This window comes from Hippocampus bargibanti, linkage group LG03, assembly GCF_051943395.1.
Source record: "Hippocampus bargibanti isolate YZ-2025 linkage group LG03, ASM5194339v1, whole genome shotgun sequence".
Classification (NCBI taxonomy): Eukaryota; Metazoa; Chordata; class Actinopteri; order Syngnathiformes; family Syngnathidae; genus Hippocampus; species Hippocampus bargibanti.
The window spans coordinates 6,308,687-6,335,670 of NC_142736.1; the positions used below are offsets into that span (position 1 = coordinate 6,308,687).

At 42.8% G+C, this 26,984-nt stretch overlaps 1 protein-coding gene across 1 annotated transcript in view; it reads left to right on the forward strand.

Annotated features, from left to right (window-relative positions):
* Positions 1 to 26,984, forward strand: part of arnt2 (aryl hydrocarbon receptor nuclear translocator 2) — a 111,280-nt gene that overhangs the window by 13,255 nt on the left and 71,041 nt on the right. Inside the window, exons 2-4 of the mRNA XM_088991757.1 lie at positions 12,746 to 12,857; positions 18,474 to 18,521; positions 25,276 to 25,489. Coding sequence (XP_088847883.1) covers positions 12,746 to 12,857; positions 18,474 to 18,521; positions 25,276 to 25,489 — 374 coding nt within the window. The remainder of the gene's footprint in view (positions 1 to 12,745; positions 12,858 to 18,473; positions 18,522 to 25,275; positions 25,490 to 26,984) is intronic.

Here is a 26,984-nt window from a genome sequence, read left to right on the forward strand (position 1 = left end):
ATCGGAGGAATCTGGATCCAGCTTCGAGTCACCCGACAGATCACCCTCACTTAGTTTTGCAGCAATGCTGCCAGGCCAATATTGTGTCGGCGTAGACTGCTTGTAATTGTGACTAAAATGCTTTGCCATGATCACCGCTCTGTCCCCCATTAAAACCCGGAAAGGACAGGGTGATTGGAGGCTCCTTTTTTTTTTAGCAATGAACAACTCTTGCCTACTCGTGGGAGGGAAATACATTACCCACATTTCTGAAATTCCCACACATGATGGACTTGAGCTTCACTCTCCCGCAAAAAAAACCAAACCTGAATAAACCCGGGAATGGCGTTCTACGGCATATTTTCAATTCGTGAATGGCAACAAATAAGTTAATTGTGCTTTTTTCATTATGCTCCTTTTCTGTCAGGTGTTGTCGCCATAATAAACACTTGAGCACACCATTTATCCAATAATTGATCAAATATTAGATTGTAATTTTCACCATCATCTCACTTGCGAATTATCATATTTAAGATGACACGGGTGATTTGTTTTGTCATCCTGCTATAGGCAACCTTTTAATAAAAGAACAACACTGGTCAACATTTTTTTGCGCAGATTCCAAATCTGTCCAAATAGTTTTCTCTAGCATATCCCACATTAATAAAATAATAATACAGTGAGACCTTGGCTTGCGAACTTAATTGGTTCCCAGACAGAGTGTGTAAGGCGAAAAGTGTGTATCCCTAAAAAAAAATTCCCATAGGAAACCATTAAAATGACAATAATCCATTCCCAGGTTTCCATAAAATATAATTTTCAACTAAATAAGCCTTAAAACTACACACAACATACCTTATTCTATGTATAATAAATGTGCTTTTGTATTGTAATGAAAGAAATGCACTGCACTGTATAATAAAGTAACTTTATTTGCATTTGTGATGGTCGTTGATGGCTCTTAATTGACACCTGTTGCTTTCTGTTCATACTAAGGCATCACATTATCATTCATCATGTTGATGATTCTCATAGCCTTTTCTGGATGGAACTGTTCAATAAAAGCCTGCACACCACCACCTGAATGGCCTGCTTCTGCTTGTCCTCTTGAAGGCAAATCAAATCCTCTGTGTTGAGGACCTCATTATGGTCAGCCACAAGCTCCTCGATGTCATCTGCATCCATTTCGAGACAGTAGGTGCTGGCAGAGATCTTCTTACAACAAAAGGCACAAGTCCGATGATTCCACGGACCTGGAATAAAACGTGACAATAGAAGGCTGGCTGGGGGGAATCCGTCCAGCCTCTCAAGCTAGGCAAAATGACATGGCACACTCACGATCCCAGAAAGCAACAAACTTACGCGATCGCGGCTAACAATCACCTCGGGCAAAGCAAACTCTTGGACTTGCCAGCATAAGACACAGCGAGGCGTCATAATCTGGTGAGGTGACAGCGACTCGTTGAAATGTCCCAGTATCGATGATTAGGGTATCAACACGCATACCTCGTTCGTGTTTCTCAATGATCTCCTTCTTCTCCTCGACTGTAATTTTGTTTTGTGTCTTCTTCGGCTGGCGGAGGTCGGGAGCGGCGGTCCCGCCCCAGCTGTTAACTCGCACGTGACATTTTCGGTGTCCTTAGTCACGTGAAAGCATCGATAAATAAATAAATAAATAACGCCTTTGTGTCAAGCTTTTTGCGAAGAATGGTAGCAATGGTGGACGGTACCGGGCTCTTTCTTTGTGGAATGGTAGGAGAAAGTTACTCTCAGGGAAGTGACACACAGCGTGAGAGATGTGTCAGGCTGAGATTCACATGACAGCCGCGGTGCGCACATGTGACGCCACAAACGCACACCTCGTTTGTGTTTCTCAATGATCTTGTTCTTCACCTCGAGCCTGTGGTGGGATGTTTTTCGGTCCTATGACGGCAAAAGTATCGTTGAAGACGATTGACGTGTGCACTCATAGAAAGGGGGTGTGAAAAGGGAGGCCGGCTGGGTCGCTGTTTGGTCGTGTGCTTTTGTGTTCTTCCGCCGAAGATTACTCCGCCAGCCGTGGTGGGGGGTGTGTATCGTGAAAATAGTGCGTATGCCAAGGTTTCATTTTCATAAATGTAACGTTTGTAAACTGAAAAGTTTGTAAGACAAGGTGTTCGGAAACTGAGGCCCCACTGTACTAATAATACTAATACCTATACTATTACTCCTAATACTACTAATAATAATAATACTATTCATAATAATACCATCAACAACAACAATAATAGTAATAGTAGTAATAATAACATGAAGTAAACTTTTTCTCCATGACCCCTTTGTTGCCATTGTTACAAGTCACAAAACGACAAAAGATCACAAAGTATAGTCATATGTTTTTGCAGTTATTATTAAAGAGTTGAGTTCAGCAACAGTTGGATTTTTTTTTCCTGTAATGCTTCAGCGATAACATTATTGTATTAATGCATGGAGTCCATCGAGTTAACTAAGGAATGGTAATAATAATGGTAGTTCCTGGTAACCAACTACAGTGGTACCTCGGTTTTCGAACGACTCACAGTTTGAACAAATTGGAGTCCGAACAAAATATTCGAGATATTCTTGCTCTGTAGTTCAAACAACAATTGGAGTTCAAACGCCGGTACGATGCGTGAGTGCGTACGCGAGGGTGGGATGCTGAGCGGCGTACGGGTGTATCGCTCTGTTCGTGACCAACTGTTGTCACTAGCGGACGTGCTGCGTTTTGCTCTTGCGTTTAATACAGGTGTACGAAGAGTTTTAGCTCCTAATCATGCCTCCAAAGAAAAGTAGTGCGTACAACTATTGCATTTAAGAAAGAAATAATATCAAAATATGAAGGAGGTGTGCGAGTGTCTGATATGGCTAGGGCAGGGGTGCTCACACTTTATTCAGCAAGGTAGCTAATTTAAAAAAAGTCAAAATGATATACTCATTATATTTATTGAGAAATATAGTGAAGATTATTACAATTTATGTTGATGTATATCCGCATATGTTGCACAACACAACATAATTATGTCAATTGTTTTCCATTACCTGAGTTCACTCTGGCAGATAACTGGCAGACGAGAAAACCGCACTTGAAAATGTCATCGTGAAAAAAAGTCATCCTCTCATTCCGTATGAAAGTGATACGTTTTTTCTTCTTACTTGGTCCAGCTCTTCCACTTTTTTATACTCTAACTTATGTTTAAGGGGAAAAACCGAGCGAAAAATTAGGATGTAACTCACGACATCCTTGTTAACTTTGCAACGAAGGGGCGTTGTTTGAGCTCTCAATGAGATGTCATTTGATTGGTTCTCTGGTGTATCAATCAAATAAAGGGATGGCTGATTGGCTGACGTCGAGTTTTTTTCAAAAGAACTCCACTTGATTTGTTAAGCGTCAGTTCCTGAAATTGTCACATCACCTTGTCTTGCGATCTACCAATAGTACCTTGGAGATCGATTGGTCGATAACGATCGATGTATTGAGCACCCCTGGTAGGGAATACAGCAAGGCGAAATCTACGATCAGTACGATATTAAAGAATAAGGAAATCTAGTGATGTGGCTATGGGAGTGAGAGCAAGTGTCATTGGATAGATATTTTAAGAGAAAAGAACATCCTGTAGCCGAGTCATCCGTAGCAAGAGATTTGAACGTGTGAGTACCACTCAGACAGAAGAGCTCACCGAAGTTTTTATGGAAGGGGACTCTTCTTCCAAAAAATAAATCCTCCGTCCACCTGCGCCTTCTGCTGACCACCACACAGGTAAAAAATCCTATTCACAATTCTTTTCTTTACGAACGTACGATTAACCCCGGTTACATTTATGTTTGTTAAAAGCCAGCTGAGAAAGAGAACGGTGGACAAACTAAAATCCCAGTTGTCCGGTCAGCAGTCATTTTTCACTCAACATACTTCAAAAGCGAAAGCCGCCACAGAAGCATCGTTCCGGGTGAGTCACGCCATCGTTAAAAACAATAAGTCCTTCCAAGATGGAGAGATGGTAAAAGAAGCATTCGTTGAAGCAGCTGACTACTTGTTCAGAGACTTTAAAAATAAGGCAGATATATTATCTTCAATCAAAGCTCTGCAGCTGTCAAGACATACAGTTACACGGCGCTGTGAAGCCATGGCTGAGGATTTAACCCAGCAAATGTGGAAAGACATCGGAGATTGTGAGTGTTCTCACTGCTGAAGTCCAGGGCTCATGGACAGTTCTGTAACTTACTCACAGAAAAATTAAACATAGCATGTGCAAATGAAAAGGAGCGACAGAAAACAAAGAAAAATGCTGCTGCTGTAGGCTGGCTTGAGATACCATTTAAACTTGGTGCTAATGATCCAGGGCTACTTGTACCAGTTTTAGTACTAAAAGGTGACCAGCAACAGTGTCCTATCATAGGGTTTAATGTCATTGAGCGTCTTGTGTTAGATAGCCTCTCTAATGAGACATAAACAGGGGATACAGAAAAACTCTTGAAATCGGTTAGACTAGCTTTTCCCCACCTTAAGCACAATAAAGCTGCCACTTTCAAAAAAGCAGTTAGTGTGGGACAAGCGCATGAGTACCGTGTAAAAACAACAAATGAGAGATTCACTATAGCTAGGCATAGCTCACTTCTTATTCCATGCAAAGTACAGGCTAAGCCCTTTAAGGAAGATGTTACATTGGTTTTTGAGCCAAGTGAAAACCCACACTGGCCAGATGGCTTCGAGTTTTGTGACTCATTGGTCTCAGTAAAGGCAGGTTCTATCCCTAGGATAGTTGTTAGTGTCCAGAACCCTACTAACCATGACATTAGGTTGCCAGTAAAGACTATTATTGGTACAGTGCAGTCAGTAGGGTCTGACTACCCAGCCAACGTATTTAAAAGAGACCTTCCTTCAGCGGTTGTCAATGAGGTCCATGTCCAGGATACCACCATCCCTCTCAGTGAGCAGTGGGACCCCCAATTGACCTTTCTCATCTGGACGAAGATAAAAGCAAGACCGTTCAGCAGATGTTGAGAGAGAAATCGGCATCATTTTCAAAATCGGACGACGACATAGGGTGTGTGGAAAACCTACAAATGGACATTTTGTTAAAAGACACTGAGCCCGTTTCAAAGACATATATGTCTGTCCCAAAACCACTGTACAGAGAGGTGAAAGACTATTTACAGGACTTGAGCGCAGGCGTGGGTGGAAAAGTCCACTTCCTCCTACTCATCCTCTGTCGTCTGTGTCAGGAAAAAAGATGGTACACTGCGCTTATGTATTGACTACAGAGAGCTGAATCGAAAAACACACCCTGACCGGCACCCCATCCCACGGGTACAGGACGTGGTGGACAGCCTTGGGGGTAACACCATCTTCTCGCTGCTGGACCAAGGCAAAGCATACCACCAGGGGTTCATGTCCACAGGGAGCCGGCACCTGACCGCCTCTGTGACGCCTTGGGGCCTTTATGAATGGATTTGAATCCCTTTTGGACTCATGAATGCACCAGCATTGCAGTTCCAGCGGTGTATGGAACAATGTCTGGAGGGGTTACGGGACGAAATATGTGTCCCCTATCTTGATGACATTCTTGTTTTCACCAGTAGTGAGGTACCTCGGCAGGATTGTCTGCTGAGGGGAGCAGAATGGACCCGGCAGATACAGCAGCAGTGCGTGCCCTGAAAAACAGGCAGCCAGGCACTGTCGGTGAGCTTCGAGCCATTTTGGGACTATTAAGCTATTATAGGCAATACATCAAAGATTTCTCTTGTATTGCTAGTCCCTTGTATGATTTGCTTAAAGCCCCTCTGAATGTTGAGACTCAGCAGCACCAAAGAAAAAAATTGAAAGTGAGACATAACAGTGTGTCTTCCAACACAAGTATTGAGTGGAGTGATGAGCATCAGTCAGTGTGAGAGCAGCTAATAGACTGTTTAGTTCAACCACCAGTTTTAGGTTTTCCTGACTTTGCGCATCCTTTCATTTTGCATACAGATGCCTCCAACCGGGGTTTAGGTGCTGTGTTGTACCAAAGACAAAATGGCAAACTCCGCGTGATAGCCTATGGCTCTCGGACTTTAACTGCAGCTGAGAGGAATTATAACTTACACTCGGGCAAGTTGGAATTTTTGGCGCTTAAGTGGGCGATCACAGACAAGTTTCGTGATTATTTGTACTATGCACAATTCTTCACTGTGTTTAGTGACAATAATCCACTCACGTATGTACTGTCAACTGCTAAGTTGGGTGGGTCGCAGAACTTTCTGATTTTCATTTTACTGTTAAATATCGTCCTGGTAAGGAAAATGTTGATGCAGACAGTTTATCTAGGATGCCCCTTGATATGGTAACATATATGGAAGGATGTACAAAAGAAATGTCATATGATGCTGTGAGTGCTGCCGTAGAAGCAGTTGACCAACAGAACGAGTCTAGTGCAGCTTGGTCTATGGGAATCTCAGCTACGTGTGCCGAGGTGTCACTAAACACACCGATAGCTCCATTGACTGTTGGACAGATCAAGCTAGATCAAGAGACTGACCCCATTATAGGACATATTATTAGATACAAACTGGCAGAGACGAAACCGCTAGGTACTGAACTAAGAAAACATTGTCCTCAAGTTGTTTGTCTTGTGAGGGAATGGGACAAGCTACACTTTAATGACAGAGGTGTTTTGTACAGAAAAACAGCACACAGAACCCAACTACTGCTTCCTGAAAAACACAAGGTGACAGTGTTAAAAGAGCTGCATGATGAAATGGGCCACCATGGTGTAGAAAGGACTCTTTCCCTTGTAAGGGATCGTTTTTACTGGCCCTTTATGCAAAAAGAAATAGAGGACTATGTACTGAGAGTGTGTGTGTGTCTAAAACACAAACACAAAAAGCCCAACCGTGAGTCCCTTCGGATTCACCATGATCAGGGTGGTGAATTTGTAAGTGAACTTTTTGCTCAACTGAAGGAATATTGTGGGTATGCGGGTTCAAGGACAACCCCCTACCACCCACAGGGAAATGGACAGGTTGAACAATTTAATCGAACACTGATCCAGATGTTAAAGACATTGACAGAGAAACAAAAGAGTAACTGGAGAGACTAAACAAACTAGTTTATGCTTACAACTGCACCAAAAGTGAGGTGACAGGGTTTTCACCTTTTTACTTACTTTATGGACGTTCACCACGTTTACCAGTTGATATGTTGTTTAGTTTGAATCCAGACTATAACCAGGGTGACACTAACCACAAGGACTATGTGAAGAAGTGGAAACAGGGTATGGAGGAAGCGTATGTGACCACGCAAGAAAATAACAACAAAGCTGCTGCCAGGAGTAAGAGACTATATGACAATAAACTAAAGTATTCTACCCTGTTGCCCGGTGATCGTGTTCTAGTTCGAAACTTAACCCCACGCGGAGGTTCAGGCAAACTGAGAAACCACTGGGAGGATGTTGTTCATACAGTGGTTCGCCAAGTCAGCCAAGACATTCCAGTTTATGAGCTGATACCTGAGAGGGGGAAGGGCAGATCTAGGATACTCCACCGCAATCTCTTGCTGCCATGTGATCATTTGCCATTAGAGACTTCACTACAGCCCTAGTCAAAGAAAAAGTCCACTCGGCAACGATCGAACAAGACGATCGAGACGACAAGACGACGAGATGGATTCAGAAGAGGATAATGAGGAGGATGAGTATTATCCAGTGTTGCATCGCCAGACCGCCCGACCAGAACTGCGGGACGTGAGCTTCGTGGAGACAACTCATCATGATGACAACCAACCGAGGAATGAACTGCCGGGTACAGAGCCGGGAGCTGCGGAAGTTGACCAATCTCCAGAGGGAAACATTGGTCATGGAAATGATCCACCTGTGACGGTGTGCCCCCCTTGGCCCCATCCACCCCCCAGTAATTCATATATTGGGGAAAATCAACGACCACGACGAGAGCACAGGAGACCCAAGGTATTCACGTATGATAGCCTTGGTTCACCGTCTTGTTACAATGTAGGGACAGTACCATGTTATAATGTAGGGACAGTACCATGTTACGGTGACCAGACAATGCCTTGGATGTATGGTGCACACCCTTATGTTCCGGAGTACTACAGAGATGGGTAATCGACACTGTGAACTGTTGATTATTACAATGTAAACAGAATGTTCCAGTCTGTAAACTGTTCATTATTATAGTTCATATTTGGATGCAGTTCATAATACCGTGTGTAATTGTTTTGGGTATGTCGTCCAGCGCATTTATGTATTTACTAGAACATATGTTGGGGACAACATCTATTTTGAGGGGGAGTATGTGACAGGTTGTAAAGTATCTTATTTCGGATCTTATTTCGTATTTTGGTTACATTTGCATAGTGACATTGGTTTACAAATGATATATATCGAAAATGTTTATTTAAACAAGGAACGCCTGCTTCGGTTATTGTTTCGTGTCGGACCGATTTAGATCGTTGGACAGGAAGTTGTACGTTTACGTTTGCATTACATCTGGGCATTCGAAGTAAACCACTGTTGAGTCAAGACGTATCACACTGCTTGTCTTGTGGTTTTTTTTGGATCCCACAACACCGTATCTCCCTTACCATAGTGGAGAGCGCAACATTTTAGACCACCTCCTTGATTGAGAAAAGGGGAGGCCGATCATTTCAGATCAAATGTATACACTGGTATTCCTTTTTTGCTTTTTATATTAGATTGTAATATAATTTCCAATGCTCATGTATTAAGACCTACATGGAGCTTCGCTATAAAGTGATGAATTTGACTTCGAACTAAGCATGCTGAATGGTGCCGCTGTTGCTGCTGTAGAAGGACAAAGTTACTGATCCAAGATCAAATGGGCTTTCCCCCTCACATTGCACTACAGCCCAGTGCAGTGATCGCTGACCAGGGATGCACTATCCCTGGAGGATTAGCTCCAGCTGGAGGTTAGCCAGATCCAATTGGTTTAAGAGCATGTGAGATGTGACATGTGAAATCATCTCATGAGGTTTGCATGCTACTCTGTACGTCTGTGTAAGCTCTCAGTCGTACAGGAGTGGTCCATCGATGAAAAGGTTTCTTCAGCCGTCATCTGTACTTCGTTGAAGGTGTCGGACGTTTCACTTCTTATCCAAGAAACTTCATCAGCAAACTAAAGTCTTATTGGTACTGCTACTCTGCTACTCCGACCCCCTCTCGTCTCTTATCTTCTTTTGAGCTCCCTCCACGGTACAGAATCAGCTCACTTAAAAGTCACGAATGATCTCCTTTTGGCAGCTGACGCCGGTGTACTCTCCATCCTCATCCTTCTTGACCTCTCTGCAACTTTAGAAACCATTTCTCATCCCATGCTCCTTGACAGACTTTCCTCCATAGGGATCACCGGCACGCCCCTACACTGGTTCCACTCTTATCTCTTTGACCGCTCTCAGTTCATCCAAATTAACTCCTTCACTTCACAGTCCTCTCCTGTATCTTCTGGTGTGCCCCAAGGCTCTGTCCTGGGACCGCTCCTCTTTATCACCTACCTTTTTCCCCTTGGCAATATTCTCCACAAATTTGGTATACAATTTCATTGCTTTGCGGATGACACCCAGCTCTATCTCCCCAGCAAACCCGATGCCTCTCTTCCACCTTCTTCCATATCACTCTGCCTCACTGAAATTAAATTCTGGTTTACCCATAACTTCCTCAAACTTAACAGCGAAAAAACTGTAATTCTCCTGCGTGGTACCAAATCCACCTTGAGCAAAGCTAACAGTTTCTCTCTCACTATTGACAATTCGACCGTTTCTCCCTCCCATCAGGTGAAAAGCCTTGGTGTCATTCTTGACAGCACACTAACTTTCCACTCCCATATAAATAATTAACCCAGTCTACGAACTTCCACCTACGCGATATCAATCGTCTTCGCCCGTCTCTCACTCCTCACACCACTGCTATCCTCGTTCATAGTCTTGTCACCTCCCGATTGACTATTGCAATTCACTTCTCTTTGGTGTCCCTCAGACACTTCTCCACAAACTTCAACTCATCCAGAATTCTTCAGCTCGGATCATCACCAGAACCTCATCCTTTCACCACATCACCCCCCCCCCATCCTCCATGAGTTCCACTGGCTCCCGGTCAAATATAGAATCAACTTTAAAATTATTCGTCATACATTTAAAGCTATCCATAACCTTGCCCCCCATATCTATCGGACCTTCTTCAGATTTCTATTCCCCCTCGTTCCCTCAGATCCTCTTCCTCCCTCCGCCTCTGTGTGCCCCCCTGCTCGTCTTAGCACGATGGGTGACAGAGCCTTCAGCTACTCTGCCCCCAAATTGTCACGTCCGCACGAGGGGAAGCACCAAAACTCATCGGATGAAAAAAAGAAGGGAACTGGAATCAAAATACTCGATGGAGACAGTGTAGTTCAAAAGGGGTTTTTACTGAGACACGCAGGGCAAAACAGAAGGTAAGGCAACCGAACAGAGAGGCACGACAGCCGAGCGGGACCAACCTGCGTACTGCTGGGTGACAGGGTCATGAATGGATGAATACACCAGCGAAAACCGAGCGGTACCGGGTGGCTTTTATAGCCAGAAGGCACAATCAATGGGATTGGAATCAGGTGAGTGAGCCCGGAGAGCAGGGAGGGGAGGGGCGCGCACCTGACGCCAATCTAAATATGACACAAACTCACTTCCTCCCAACATTCGGAACGTCGATTCTCTTCCCACTTTCAAGTCCCATCTCAAAACCCACTTATTTAAAATTGCATTTTCCTTGTGATTATATTTTATTTATTATCGTACCTACGCTTGTCTGTTACTGTAAAGTGTCCTTGAGAGCTCGGAAAGGCGCTTAAAATGTGATATATTATTATTATTATTATTATTATTATTATTATTATTATTATTATTATCCATTCATTCAGTCATTTTCACGGAGCAGCCATAGTGACTACAGCACACCACAAAATTTGGCTACATAGGCCACAAGTAAACCTGACTTTTAACATGATTATGTGTGTGTACTAATTATGTAAATAAACAAAATATTAGTGATACACCCTTCTTCAGATGATTCGAATGAAAAATCTGGCTGGCATTCCTATTTCTTCTGTCATAAGCAACACAACTTTCAGTGGTTTTCCTGCTGCTATCTCACTCCATCAGCGTGCAAACTGATAGAGCAACCGGCATGTGGACATATTATCTGTTCCGCCCCTGGAAAAAAAGTATGTAGATTGGAAGAAAAACATTCACATACAAGACTGCAAACACAAACATAGGCACAGTGAAATTGCATTGATCACACAAGAGAAATTCTATCACGTACAGTCAACTCATGCGCGGTGTTTGTTATGGGAGACAACTTTTGAGTGCTGTAAAAATGATCCCACAGAAATGACAGGCTACCAGAACGGATCAGTACAGTGAAATCCTCAGGCCTGTACATACTGTACATGTGGCTATACCATCTCACAGAAATACTTTTATTGTATTTTATTGTTAATACTATTTTATTAAAAGTACCAACTTCAGTGTAATTGGTGTTTCTATATCCAAACTGAATGCACCCCTTTTGAAGGCTAATTATGGTCACTTAACAAATTTTCACAAGTGGAAAATCACCCCAGGACAAAGAACTGTTGAGAGAGGTAAAGACAACATAGGAAGTAAATGGTTTTTGTAATTTTGAAGATGCCTAATTTCTTTTGGTGACGTGCCCTTGGCTGTAATTTAGGGTTTATGAAAGTACTGTGGTACCTCGGTTCTCGACCATAATTCGTTCCGGGACCCTGTTCGAAAAGGGATTTTTTTCGAACACCGCGATCACCTCGCCAATGCCGGATGATTGCCTCAACTCGCCACCGTACCTGGACTCTTCCTTCGATGCGCGAGTGTATCCGGTCCGAGGTATTTTCCCTGCGTCCCGTAAATTTATGTCATCTTCCGGGATTGCGTAATTTTGCCCCCTCGTGTGCCATTTGCGTTTTGGCGTAGGAAGCGGGTCGGATCACCCCCTGCCTTCTTACTCGCTGTGTTTTCTTTGATTTGTGAATAAACATCCTGCTTGGGTCATACGTGTCTGCTTTGGGATCCCAAACATTCCGCTACGTTCCGACGAGTCAGCTGCCGTCACTCTCGCTCGGAACGTGACATCTACGGATGACTCGGCTACTCGGCTTTTCTCTTAAAATATCTATCTAATGACACTTGTTCTCACGCCCACAGTCACATCACTAGATTTCACAGCCTCCTTATTCTTTAATATCATACTGATCGTAGATTTCGCCATGCTGTATTTCCTCGCCAGATCAGACACTCGCACACCCCCTTCATATTTTGCGATTATTTCTTTCTTAAATGCAATAGTTGTACGCACTACTTTTCTTTTGTCACTTTAAGCAGCACTTACTTTCTTTGGAGGCATGATTAGGGGCTAAAACTCTTCGTACACCTATATTAAACGCTAGACCAAAACGCAGCACGTCTGCTAGCGTCAACAGTTGGTCACGGAGAGAGCGATACACCTGTGCGCCGCTCAGCTCCCCACCCTCGCGTACGCACTCACGCGTCGTATTGGCGTTCGAACACCGATTGATGTTCGAACGCCAAGCAAGAATATCTTGAATATTTTGTTCGAACACCGATTTGTTCGAACAGTGAGGCGTTCGAGAACCGAGGTACCACTGTATTTTCAGACAGTATGTATCTGTAGGCTTAAGGATGAAAGGAGATGTTTACCATGGATTATTTTATGGTGTCTGGTATTTTGTTCTCCAGAGATGGGCAGTGAGTTGCCAAGTACGGTAGTGATGCCCGGGGCAGTTGGATCTGGCCCGGTCAGGATGGGAGGATCTGTACCAGGCCGTGGTGGCAAGAGAAGATCAGGCGGGTGAGTATGTCTCCTATCCTCTTACCAATGTTGAAAATCTGGGGTCTAAATTTTTATTTTCTTAAATAACTTAATTTTAGATTATGTGAAAAAATGTGACATCTAGGTCAATTCCTCCATTCAGTCTGCAATGCAGTGAGCTTTGCTGGTGAATGATAACTTATACGGTATGCTGGGTCATAACTTTCAATGCACTCTGGCCAAATCATATTTACAATGAAACATAGTTATGGCATATATTTGTCGATAGTTATGGCATATATATGACTCTCATTTGTAGCCTTTACACCAGGGGTGGGCAAACCTTTTGACTCGCGGGCCACAATGGGTTCTAAAATTTGACAGAGGGGCCTGGCCAGGAGCATTTGGAGTGAGTGTTCGGGCCGGATATACTAAAGCATTAAATGTAGTGTGTGCAAACCTCCTAGCACAGTAAGAACACTACATCCCAATTTATTAACTGTCTATCAAATGTGAAAAATAGCCCTTATCAGTTAATACGTTTCTCTCAAGGCACATGCAAGATATGGCATTTACATACTATTTCGCAGATACTGGGAGGAGGAAATGTAAATAGATTAAAATAACATACGCACTGTGATTTATCAAGATTGTGTCTGTTTTTAATAAGTTTCAATCAAAGGTGCAAAGTTAAAGAAATCAACATTTATTGAAAAATAGAATCACTTTCAACATTCAAAACATTATTACACAACGAAATACTCAAGCTCAATAATATCTACTATCCACGGACACCCTCGCCTTCACGCGCAAACAGTACACGTGTATCATTGCCAAGCACACAGACACATGCATTAAATATCCTACCTGCAGCTGAAATTTGCATACTCGGCACGGCAGGCAATCATAAGCCTGCTTCTTTCTTCCGGACTTTCCCTGGCGTTATAAGGTCGTGCATTTGCATATCATTTTCCAAAGTGGGTGACAGAACCTCAGCCCCAGAAGAAAGATTCAAAAGAAGCTAACAAAATTTATGACGCGACAAAATGTAAACGTACATTATACGGTGACTGTAAAGTGTACTTGACAGTTTTGAAATGCTCTTAGTGACTTGTAGCAGACAACGCAACACGAACATTGCATTGCGGTCAAAAGGCAACTGGAGCAAAATCTACAGTAAGGGATATTTACCGTAAATTAAACAAGGGAGCATTTCCTTAATCCTTAAAAAACTCATTTATACTTTGTGAAAATGTTTTTTTTGCGATTAGTCGTCTAATTGTGTTTCAAGTTGTGAACAATAACAGGCAACTTTATGGCAGTTTTTATTTTTGCGATTAGTTATCTCATTGTGTTTCAAGTCGTGAAAAATGGGGCAGGCAACTTTATGGTCAGGCAATCTTTCAGAGTTGTCTGCCCTGGTGTCCGCTAACTTTTTGTCATGAGTTTCAGACACTGTTTTTACTATAATTTGGACAAGTTTGGCGGGCCGGATTAAAAAGCCTAATGGGCTGTATGTGGCCCGCGGGCCGTAGTTTGCCCATGTCTGCTTTATACCATGGGTGCCCAACCTGTTTTGACCAAAGATCCACTTTAGAAGTAGCACACTTACCTTGATCGAACCTTTCTCGAACATGAATTATTCACCCTGCCTTCACACACGCATGCGGGCATATGCTGGAGATAAAATCCAGATTTTTCACATTTTTTGAAAGGTCCTCATTAAAATTAAGGCGAAATTGCCTAAAAATAATCTGGATATTGAACGAACATGCATTTGAATTGGTAGTTTTGTTTGTGGCGACACCAATCAAGCAAAAGTGCACCTCAGCACTCGATAGTCCGCTGCTCTCTGCTGTGCATGCATCAGCGCGAACGTGCACGTGTGCGTCATTTGTTTTCAACCTATAAGCGCAGACGCAACCAATGTCATAGATTTACAGTAAGTATCTTTGAACTACAACAACACCTAAACTAGTCGAAACGATGCAATGGGTCGGACGGACACATTCTTCTGCTCAACTGTGTTTTTATATTGTGGGAGGTCATTCCATCAAGAGAAGCCAGCAACGGAATAGGCTCAACACCCTCTTAACCTCCGTTTCGTTCATAGCACTTATAATAATGTCTGGTCAGCAGACTTGAGGTGATGTGTGGGTGTCGGGGCAGATGAGCTCAAAGAGGTAAGTTGGCGCGAGGTCATTTGATAAATTTAAAAAACAACCACGCCGATTTTCTGGTGAAGATTAAAATCACTGTCCATTTGAACACACATTTCAGACTGTTGACTTAAAGGACAACCGACGTCACTCTTTTGTTTCCTAACTGACATCAGAAAAATGTTTTATAGCATCTAAAATACCCAAAACACGCAGTATGATATTTTTATTCAAATGCAAAACACCAATAAAAATGACTTAAAGTGTCCAAAATCTGCAAAACATTGAGCTGCGAATTGGGCATTTTCAGAAAGTCCAGTCCCCAGTTCGTGACGTCACGCCAAGACGTCTTGCATTGCTGGAGAATCAAAACAATGGCTTCAGATTCGGACAATATGCTTTCTTGTTACACATGCAGTTATGAATATGATTCAAATAGTTTTGAAGAGGAAAGCATACATGTTTGCAATCGATTAAAGAATTTATTCCATGTCATTTTGAGACATCTGGACTGCAATGTAGCGTCTCAGAAAAGAGGCAGAAAATGGCGACCTCTTGTAGACATGACAGTGTATTGTGTTTCCACAGGCTGATAAATTCCTTATATGGAGCTTGGACACCCTCTTCTGGCGCAACACGAGGTTTTCAGACCAAACAAGCATTGAAGTGATGGAAGGACTGCTACATTGTGTCCTTTTTTTTCGATCAGGGGTGTTCCTTCAGTGACATCACGTACGGACTCGTCACCAACTCAAAAACAAGACTTCCGGAATATTCAGCACGAGTTTTAAAACGTAAAATATAACCATATGCGGTGGAATCTTTGTAAAATACGCTCAGTAGAAGTCATTTGAAGCCATTTTACAAATTATGGACACAACTTGTCCGGAGACGTCGGTTGTCCTTTAAGATAAGGAGACAGGGGGCCTACTCTACAGGGTGGCATGTGCTAGGGCCACTGGGACCAAACAGTATCACTTCTGTATTCTTTATGTTTAAATTAAGGCAGTTTTGTGCCATCCAGGTTCGGATTTCCTCCAAGCAGCATAAAAGTGGGAAGTGCTAAAAGTGAGAAAACGTCTTTTTTTGTTCAGTGGGACATAGATATGACAGTTGTCTGCATAGCAGTGGAGGAAATACCATGTTTCCTTAAGATGGAACCCAATGGGAGCAGGTACAGTGAGAACAGCAGAGGCCCTCGAATTGAGCCCTGTGGAACACCACATGACAGAGGGGCGGTACATGACTCAGACCCCCCAAGGCCAACACAAACATTCTGTCAGCTTATTAGGAACAGATGGAGAGGAGCAGCCTTCTTTCCACCGTGTGTTTATTAATATTGGATGATGAGGATTTTGTTATCCAATTACAGGATGGAGTCGATGAACAGTACCTTTGATGTATTTATTTGCAGAATATTCCGGACACCAATGATTTACAGACAATGGCTGATTGATCACAAGTGTATCCACGCCACGGACGGTGGTTGGTGCAACACGGAGGCTGCATTTTCCCAAAATAATTCTTAGCTTTTATTAATCTGGCTCCACAACGTCTCCAGTAAGCAGTGTATCAAGGTTAACAAATGGCTCCAAGAATGCACCTGGTTCACTGTGGGTATGAGAATGTTATACAGGCCAGACTAAATGTGGCGGAAGACATTATTTTGATGAAATATTGAGAACATTAGAAGACCATGGTAGAGGCTTCACTCGACGAAATATAAGCAGTTCCTTCAGAACTAAAACAAACAAAAATGCTACCGCCAATATCAACCAAGTGCTGCAAACAAGTCAACGAAATACTGTGATCCACTGTATCAAATGCTGCAGTTTAACCAATAAATCCAGAAACACATATCTAGTCCAGTGTCGTTTGCCATGAGGATGTCATGAGAGACGCGTAATAGGACAGACTCTGTGCTATGCATCATCTTGAAACCTGACTGGAAGACATCCAAGATGTTTTGTTCATCTAAGATTTTTTTGACTGCATGTGCACCACCCTTTTCAGTATTTTAGAAAGAAAGGGCAGTTTGGAAATTGACATTTTTAAACTGTTGGGGAATGGGTAATGGGCATTCATGCATAAACACTTATTAAAAAGAAAAGCACCTTTAAAACGCTCATTGCAACAGAGCCAATGTCGATGATGCCACGTTGCACTGTGTGAGTGTCCGTTATCAAAAACCTATTTTTCAGAACCTCGAAAGCCGCTGTCTTTTTAGTGGCACATGCTCTCACAGGAAACATTTTTGTTTCAACATTATTTATTTATTTATTTATTTATTTATTTATTTATTTATTTATTTATTTATTTTATTTTAGAGACATCTTTTAGAGCTTTTTTTAGGTTATGTGGCGTGGTTCTGTGTTTCCGTTGTTCTACCGGTTGCCCTCTCCCTTTTTGGACACAAGGGGGCCAACTAGCACTCTTTAAATTTCCCAGATGCATCCCTGCAGCACTTTTAAAGATGTTTCCAATGGCTCCCAGGGAGCGTTTGAGCAGAAAGAGTAACAGTGAGAATCATGTGTCAAGTTATTAAACATTGAATCCTCTTTCTGTGTAGCCACATTTTTCGCCAATATCTAATGCTACAATACAGGCACTTGTGATTTATTGTGTGTATACAAAATTGTTTTTTCCTTTATAGATGTAGTGGATACGGCTTACAATCAGGTACGCTTTGTAGTCCGGAAATTTAAGTTAAAAATGACATCAGAGCTGTAATAGGTGTTCATGTACCCACGTTATTTGCATCATTTCTTCTAATGTCGATTACAAATGGTGTGGGCCAGGCGAATCTGAATGTTTAATGTACTCAGGGCCGGATAGCAGACATGAATTAGAGCCTGTCACTGGCATAAAATCTGCCAATATATTACAGCCCATCTGAAAATATGCATACAATGTAAATTGTTGGTCGTTCCAAGATTGTTGAGCATACAAGTGGAAAGTCTAATATATCATGGATATTTTAGCAATGTTATTTTCTTGTTTCCATAATAGGGTGAGAAGTTTTGATTTTGACCTTTGAAATGTGCGCAATATCCTCAAAATTACAATTTCCTTTCTTATTTTGCAATTTTAAATGGTCCACAGAGATGATGATAGCGATTGATATCTCCGTACCGGATGCCCTTTTGTGTTGAATGTTTTTTCATTTTCTTTCTTTTTTTGATGATCTACAAAGTGTCTCAATGGGACACTCACACACATCCCCCACTTTGTCACAGCTGAATAAATGTCTTTCTGAAAACAACCCTTCTGTCAGTATGATTTTAATATAGCACATTTTTGGTCTAGACGAGGTGAGATGTTCCGGTAGTTTTACACGATACATACATTTTTTCATTTGCATAAACTAAAACACATTATTTGTACTCTTCTTCTAACTGATCTCAACCAGTAAACAGCAAACATAAATGTTGGTACTTGAGTATTGTGCTCTGAGTATTACAATTGGTAATACAACTTTCCTGTGGTTCTTTTTCAGAATGGACTTCGAGGATGAGGATGGAGAAGGACCCAGCAAATTTTCAAGGTGAGGAAAATGAACTTCATAAATCATTTTGCTTTCATTCATTAAGAGCACAATGGTCATCTTTTAATTTTTGGTAGGCGACTCAGCTGTTCTAGTGAGTTTCAATTGTCTCAATCTGTTTTGTTCCTCCACACTATTTTTCCGCCTACTAATTCTGTCAGTTGTAAGTCTATTATTTCATCTGCAAAAAATCTCTACAGTGGTTTCTTGTCAGGTGAATGATGGCAGTATAGGGGACAAACTGCTCTCTGTTGATCACAAGAAGAAGTGCACTCTGTTTTTTTGCAATTGCAGTTGCATTACATGTTTGAAAATGTCATTTGTCACTTTTTGAGACCATAGGAGGAGATTTGTCTGAAATGTATTCTCATATTCGCAAATCCTCACAAGGCTTGCAGGCGTGCTGGAGCATATCCCAGATGCCTTCGGGGAGAAAGGTTGGTATACAATGTAAATACAATTACAGAAAGAAAAAAAAAGTGAACATTCACACTCATAATCACACTTAAAGGACAACCGACATCACTTTTTTGTTTCCTAACTGACATCAGAAAAATGTTTTATAGCATCTAAAATACCCAAAACCACTCAGTATATTTTAAGTCAAATGCAAAACACCAATAAAAACGACTTAAAGTGTCTAAAACTACTTCAAATTGAACCCGGAAGTGGCCAGTTTCAGAAGGTCCCGCCCCCTTGTTCGTGGTGTCACACCAAGACGTCTTGCCTTGCTCGAGAATCAAAACAATGGTTCAGATTCGGAGAACATGCTTTGTTGTTACTCATCCAGTTATGAATATGATTCAAATAGTTCTGAAGAGGAAGGCATACATGTTTGCAATCGATTAAAGAATTTATTCCGTGTCATTTTGTGGTCTCTGGGTGGGGGGGATGTAGCACCCAAAAGAGGTAGAAGATGGCGACAAAGCTCCGTGGAAACGGGTTGATTAATTCCTTACAATTTTTGTCAACGAATATCAAATAGATGCTCGGTGCAACACACAAGGTTGTTTTCTTTCTAATTTCGCCATCAACATGGATCAACACGAAGTTATCAGACCAAACAAAGTACCGCAAAATGCATTGAGGTGATGAAAGGACTGACAGTGTGTCCTTTCTCAGGGGCGTTCCTTCAGTGACGTGACGTGAGGAGTCGTCACCAATTCAAAAACAAGACTTCCGGAATATTCAGCGCGAGTCTTAAAACGTAAAATATAGCTATATGTGGTGGAATCTATGTAAAATCCACCCTCCATAAAACTAACAGTTTCTCTCTCACCATTGACAGTTCAACCGTGTCCCCCTCCCCTCAGGTCAAGAGCCTGGGTGTCATCCTCGATAGCTCACTATCTTTTCAGTCCCATATAAATAACATAACTCAGTCTGCTTATTTCCACCTCCGTAATATTAACCGTCTCCGTCCCTCTCTCACCCCTCACACCACTGCTATCCTTATCCACAGTCTCGATTATTGCAACGCAATTCTCTTCGGTATCAACCAGAAATTTCTCCATAAACTCCAACTCGTCCAAAATTCTTCAGCCCGGATCATCACTAGAACCCCCTCCTTTCACCACATCACCCCTGTCCTCCAGCAACTCCACTGGCTACCTGTTAAACATCGTATCGAATTCAAAATACTTCTGTTTACATTCAAAGCCATCCATCACCTTGCCCCTCCCTGTCTTTCTGACCTGCTTCAAATCTCTGTTCCCTCTCGGTCCCTCAGATCTTCATCCTCCCTTCACCTCTATGTGCCCTCTGCCCGTATCACCACGATGGGATGCAGAGCTTTCAGCCGCTCCGCTCCCAAACTCTGGAATTCTCTTCCATCCAACATCCGCAATATTGACTCCCTCCCTATTTTCAAGGCTCATCTCAAAACCCACTTGTTTAAAATTGCTTTCAATGTATAGTTCTATCTGCTATTTTATTATGTATCATTTTAGTTATGGTTTTATTGTTATGTGCTTTGTTTTATTGTTTTTATTGTAAAGTGTCCTTGGGTGTTTTGAAAGGCGCTTGAAATAAAATGTATTATTTATTTATTATTATTAAAATATGCTCAGTAGAAGTCATTTGAAGCGATTTTACAAATTGTAAATTAAGTTCCACAAACATTTACACATTTTATGTGTTTTTCAGATCCACAAATACAGTATATGCACCATTTACATGAATGTTTTGTGAGAATATCTTATAATTCGTAAATATTCCGTTCTACATTTAATTTCTTGACCTGTTTTAAGTGAACACAGAATCAGTCAACCACATAGACAGTCAGGTCGCGACTTGTTTTCCATATTTAAATCAATAATTATGAATGCGAAATGGGAGATTGATCATTTATAGTTCAACGGATCGAGCATCACTTTTCCAGTCATGATCACCACCCATAACACTCAAATGTGACAATGTCAAATCGAGCAGTGCATTTCCAAAACATGGGAATATCGCAACTACATTTGTGTGAATAATCATGGGATATTTATATCCCAATATCAGACTCTGTGCAAGTACTGGTATGTCAGTGACAGGTAACTGCAGACAAAGGGAAGAAGAAGTGAGCGCTACACAGTGTTTGTGTTGTGTTGTGGCAAAGAATATTTATCCATTTCATGTTGACATACTGGCTTGAAGTGACTTTTTACTAATAGATCAGTTTATTTGGAAGTAACACTTACTGAAACTGGTGCTTCTTATGATAATAAAGCTCTCTGCCTTACATGGGGGTGTAGACATGTCACAAACCAGAAGCCTATTATAGATTGCTCAAAATATATAACACACACACAAGATGACAGTTCTTAGTTAGGGTATTATCTTTGCATTAAATATGCAATGTTCGGAACAGTGAAATCTGGTGATCGACTTTAAAGGGACGGCTCTCACCATCGACAGCTCGGGGTAGATCACCTTTTCTGTGAACCACTCCTAGATGTAGTCCGATAGAGAATACCTGAAATGAATGCTTGAGTAAAAGTACAAGTGTACAGGATTAACAGAAACTTACATAGGTTAAAGTAGTCGTCTTGACTATTGCGTCCAAGAGTTGCTTACATTTTCTGGACTTAAGGTTTTCTTTTTATTTATTATTTATATTGGTCGACTTCACAATGCACAGTCGTGGGTTAAATCCCCCCTCTGGCATCTGTGTGGAGTTTACATGTTCTCCCTGGCCCTGCTACGGTTTTCTCCGGGTTCTCCAATTTCCTCCCACATTCCAAAAACATGCATGGCAGGCTGATTGAACACTTCAAATTGTACCTAGGTGTAAGTGTGAGCAAAGATGGTTGTTCATCTCTGTGCCCTAGCAGGACCAAGTTTGGACATCACTGCTCTTGGCTCTTATTTATGTGTCGAGAAATGTTAAATGTTAACAATTAGGAGACATGTCGATTTTTTTTACTACCATATATGACACATTTGGGGGAAAAAACGATTTATGGATAGCTATGATATTGGCTGTACAGGGGGCAAGTTCTGAACTGGCCTACAGTTAAACTGGAACATTATTAATGAGTGTAAGTGGGACAGAAAATAGATTAGAATATTTTCCCTCTGGATTATGCTTTTTTTATTTTGGGTGGCATGAAGCAGCATTTTATGATTCCTCATAATTTCTTGGCCATCCTCTCAAAACAACTGCAGCCTTCTGACTGACTTATTCTGGTGTACGAATGTACTCTATGACTGCTAGCCGTCAAAGGAAAATCAATATACACGCTCCATTGTCTTGTACAATAGAAATCGTTAAAAATTTGGTTTCATTATAATAATAATTATTTTCATTTGTAAGCGCCTTTCAAAACTCTCAAGGTCACTTTACAGTCACTGGATCAGTTTTACTGTGAGTGAGCAGCGGCAGCCACTTGCGCCAGCGTTCACTCAACCCGGAATAACTCAAATAAATAAAAAGCTAGCTAGGTAGTTATTAGATAGCTAACAGATAGCCACTTTGCTAGATAATAGATAGCTCATAGATAGCCATCTAACAAGATAGACAGCTAATAGATAGCTCGCCAGCTGGATAGGTAGCTAACAGATAGCCAGATAGCTAGCTAATAATAATAATAATACTAGTACATTTTATTTATAAGCGCCTTTCAAAACTCTCAAGGTCACTTTACGTCACGTTAAGTTTTTCTAAGGGTGAGCAGCGGCAGCGTTCACTCAACCCGGAAACACTTATATAGGTAGAAAGCTAGCTCGCTAGCTAATTGATAGCTAGCTAGATAGCTTTATAATAATAGATAGCTAATAGATATCCAGCCAACTAGCCAGCCAATAGACATCTAACTTGTCAGTTGGATCTAAGATAACTTTTTGGAACACTAGAGCTAAACCGAGTCAATGACATTACAGTGCACAGGTTCGATTCCAACTAGTTTTCAAATTTAAAATAAAAAAAAATACTTATTGTCGTTTACATGGGACGCTGCTTCAAACATATTTCTGATAAAAAAAAAAGAATCAGTATGTAGTTCTCGCTCAACCTGTAACAATTACCAACCGGCAACTTTTGTCTAAGAGCGAAAACATGATTGTGGTTGACAAGTCTTACATGAGGTAGCTGTTGATTTCTAATCCCATGGTAGAACAGGTCATATTTGGGAATATTTTTGGGGTCGATGGGAGTCTGGACAATCATTTTCCTCCGCATGGCACCTCTGTATATAACCTCTATAAGATCCATGAAATCCTGTTTGGTTTGGTTGCCGACACACTTGGTGTGATCTGGTGACCCATTGTCGACTTTCATGTGTTCATTGAAACATGCTTATAACATATGTTCAACAGAGATTCGTCATGTGCTGTCTTTTGACTCATTTCAAAGTGCATTTTAGTTGAAACCTATTCAAGTGTACTTAAAGAGTTTGATGGTTCTCTTTATTTGTAAAGAGGTTCGTTGTCAGATCTAAAGCATGCGCTCTGCAGGACGCTGAGGAAGCACGCTGACGTCGGCGGCCGTGTCGGCCATGAAGCGTCTTCCCGAAATCCGATCGTGGACATAAGCGATGTCCGACGATGTCCGATCGTGGACATATACGATGTCCGATCGTGGACATAAGCGATGTCCGACGATGTGCGATCGTGGACATATACGATGCAGGTAGTTGCAGAGTCGCCAGGCGAATTGGACGATGTCGGCCATCAGGGTGCGGCAGATTTCACGGTGGGGTGGGGACGCCCACGGGTGGTGGCGGCCCATCGGGAGCTCGGCTCGAGGGGTCTTGCTGTGAAGATGCCGGGTTCACGGGCGGCTGGGAAATCTGGTTCTTTCCATTTGGAGAGTTGATTGGGCTGAGGAGGACGGAAAAAAACCTCCTGGCTGGCTCGCCAATAAAGAGTTTGATGGTTCCCTTTATTTGTAAGTAGGTTCGTTGTCATATCTCCCAGGCAGGTGACGCGCAGAGCTTGATCGTGGCGTGGAGTCGAGCAAGTCGTGCCGGGCGTGCCTGTGCGGGTCTTTGCAAATTCTCTTTGAGTCTGTGAGTCCGAGATGAGTCTGATTCTCTCTGTCCCACGACAGCTGCTTTTATACCATTTTCAAGCGTGTTATATGCGTCAGGGTGAGACGCACATCAAGGAGATCAAGGAATTGAAAGACATTAAAGCTGCGGTGCGCACCGGTGACGCCACAGGGCTCCCCTCCTGGATCCGAAGTCGGTGAAAGCGATGAAGGAAAAATAAATAAAAAAACAAAGTCATTCTGCGACACGGAGAGGTCAGGCACGGTGACGGTTGATCACTGGGCATGGTAGGCGTCGGTGGGGAGGGTGCCGAGGAAGTTTTGGTGGTGCCTGAAGTCGTTGTACGGGAGCACGCGCAACGTGTGCTCTATGACTGCCTGTTTGAGTCGATCAATGGAAAATTTCCTCGTGGCCGTCGAGTCAATTCCGGAAGGTCTTCTCACCGCGGAGTCGTTCACCTGGGGTCGGTCGAGTCGGGGAATCGATGAGGGAGTGTGAGGACGAAGGTTGGTCATGCTGCCGGGCACGGACAGGCCGGTCATCGGCGACTGCGGTGTTGATCGCGCTGCCATGGCGCTCTGCAGGACGCTGAGGAAGCACGCTGACGTCGGCGGCCGAGTCGGCCATGAAGCGTCTTCCCGAAGTCCGATCGTGGACATAAGCGATGTCCGACGATGTCCGATCGTGGACATAAACGATGTAGCTAGTTGCAGAGTCGCCAGGCGAATTGGACGATGTTGGCCATCAGGGTGCGGCAGATTTCACGGTGGGGCGGGGCGGCCATGGGTGGTGGCGGCCCATCGGGAGCTCGGCTTGACGGGTCTTGCCGGGTACACGGGCGGCTGGGAAATCTTGTCCTTTCCATTTGGAGGCTTGATTGGGCTGAGGAGGAGGGAAAAAAATCCTCCTGGCGAGCTCGCCAATAAAGAGTTTGATGGTTCTCTTTATTTGTGCGTAGGTTTGTTGTCAGATCTCCCAGGCAGGTGACGCGCAGAGCTTGATCGTGGCGTGGAGTCGAGCAAGTCGTGCCGTGATGTCGGTCCGACGCTCGGCATGAGCCGGGCGTGCCTGTGCGGGTCTTTGCAAGTCTCTTTGAGTCTGTGAGTCCGAGATGAGTCTGATTCTCTCTATCCCACGACAGCTCCTTTTATACCATTTTCAAGCGTGTGATATGCGTCAGGGTGAGACGCACATCAAGGAGATCAAGGAATTGAAAGACATTAATGCTGCGGTGCGCACCGGTGACGCCACATACTAACTGTTTTTTTTCTGTATTTTAGAGAGAACCACAGTGAAATTGAGCGACGCAGACGCAATAAAATGACACAGTACATCACCGAGCTGTCAGACATGGTCCCTACCTGCAGCGCTCTGGCCCGTAAACCTGACAAATTGACCATTCTGCGCATGGCTGTCTCTCATATGAAATCAATGCGGGGCACTGGGAACACATCCACCGACGGGGCTTATAAACCCTCATTTCTGACTGAACAGGTATTTTCAAGAATGGCTTTTTAAACATGTTATACTATTCTAAAACATTGAGCTACAAAGCGAATTAGATCTGCAGAATGTTTTCGTGATCTCTCTCTAAAACATTCCAACTCATTCCAATACTGTATCTGAAAACTTTTGTGATCTGAAAAGTGTTTTGTGATTTATTATGTGATTAAATTAAATTCTCCATTAAAACGATTTAAAAAAAATCAGATTTGTTATATTTTGTCGCTGTGTAGGATTATATTAGTGCATTTCTTCTTTTCCTTTCGGCTTTTCCCTTCAGGGGTCGCCACAGCGAATCAATGTCCTCCATCTATTCCGGTTTTGTGCATCTTCTTCTCTCACACCAGCTACCTTCATGTCCTTTTTGACCACATCCATAAACCTCCTCTTCGGTTCTCCTCTCGGTCTCCTGCCTTGCAGTTCAAGGCTCAGTATCCTTCTCCCGATATAGTCGGTCTCTCTCCTCTGGACATGTCCAAACCATCTCAGTCTGGCCTCTCTGACGTTCTCTCCACAGCCTGTAATATGAGTTGTCCCTCTAATGTACTCATCCCTGATCCTATCCAACCTGGTCACTCCCAAAGAAAACCTCAACATCTTCAGCCCTGCTCCCTCCAGCCTGTCTTTTCTTCAGTGGCACTGTCTCCAGTCCAAACACCATGGCTGGTCTCACCACTGTTTTATACACTTTTCCTTTCATCCTGGCTAAAACCCTTCTATCACACATCACATCTGACATTTTTCTCCAGCCGCTCCACCCTGCCTGGACACACTTTTTCACCTCTTTTCCACACTTTCCATTGCTCTGGACAGTTGACCCCAAGTACTTAAAATCCCCCACCTTCTTTATCTCTTCTCCCTTGAGCATCACTCTTGCACTTGGATCCCTCTCATTCACACATATATATTCCGTCTTGCTGCAACTGATCTTCATTCCTCTCCTTTCCAGGGCATATCTCCACATCTCTACTTTCTCAGCCACCTGTTCCCTGTTCTCGCTACAGATCACAATGTCATCTGCAAACATCATGGTCCAAGGAGATTCTTGTCTAACATCCTCTGTCAGCCTGTCCATCACCACAGCAAATAAGAAGGGGCGCAGAGCTGACCCCTGGTGGAGTCCCACCTCTACCTTGAAATCCTCCTTCACACCGACAGCACACCTCACAACTGTCTTACAGTCATGATACATGTCTTGCACCGCTCTGACATACTTTTCTGTCACTCCAGACTTCCTCATGCAATGCCACAGTTCTTCTCTGGGCACCCTGTCGTATGCTTTCTCCAGATCTACAAAGACACAATGCAATTCCTTCTGACCTTCTCTGTACTTTTCTTTCAGCATTCTTAAAGCAAACACTGCATCTGTCGTACTCTTTTTTTGGCATGAAGCCATACCGCTGCTTACAAATGTTCACTTCTGCTCTTAGTCTAGCTTCGAATACTCTTTCCCAGAGTTTCATTGTATGGCTCATCAACTTTATTC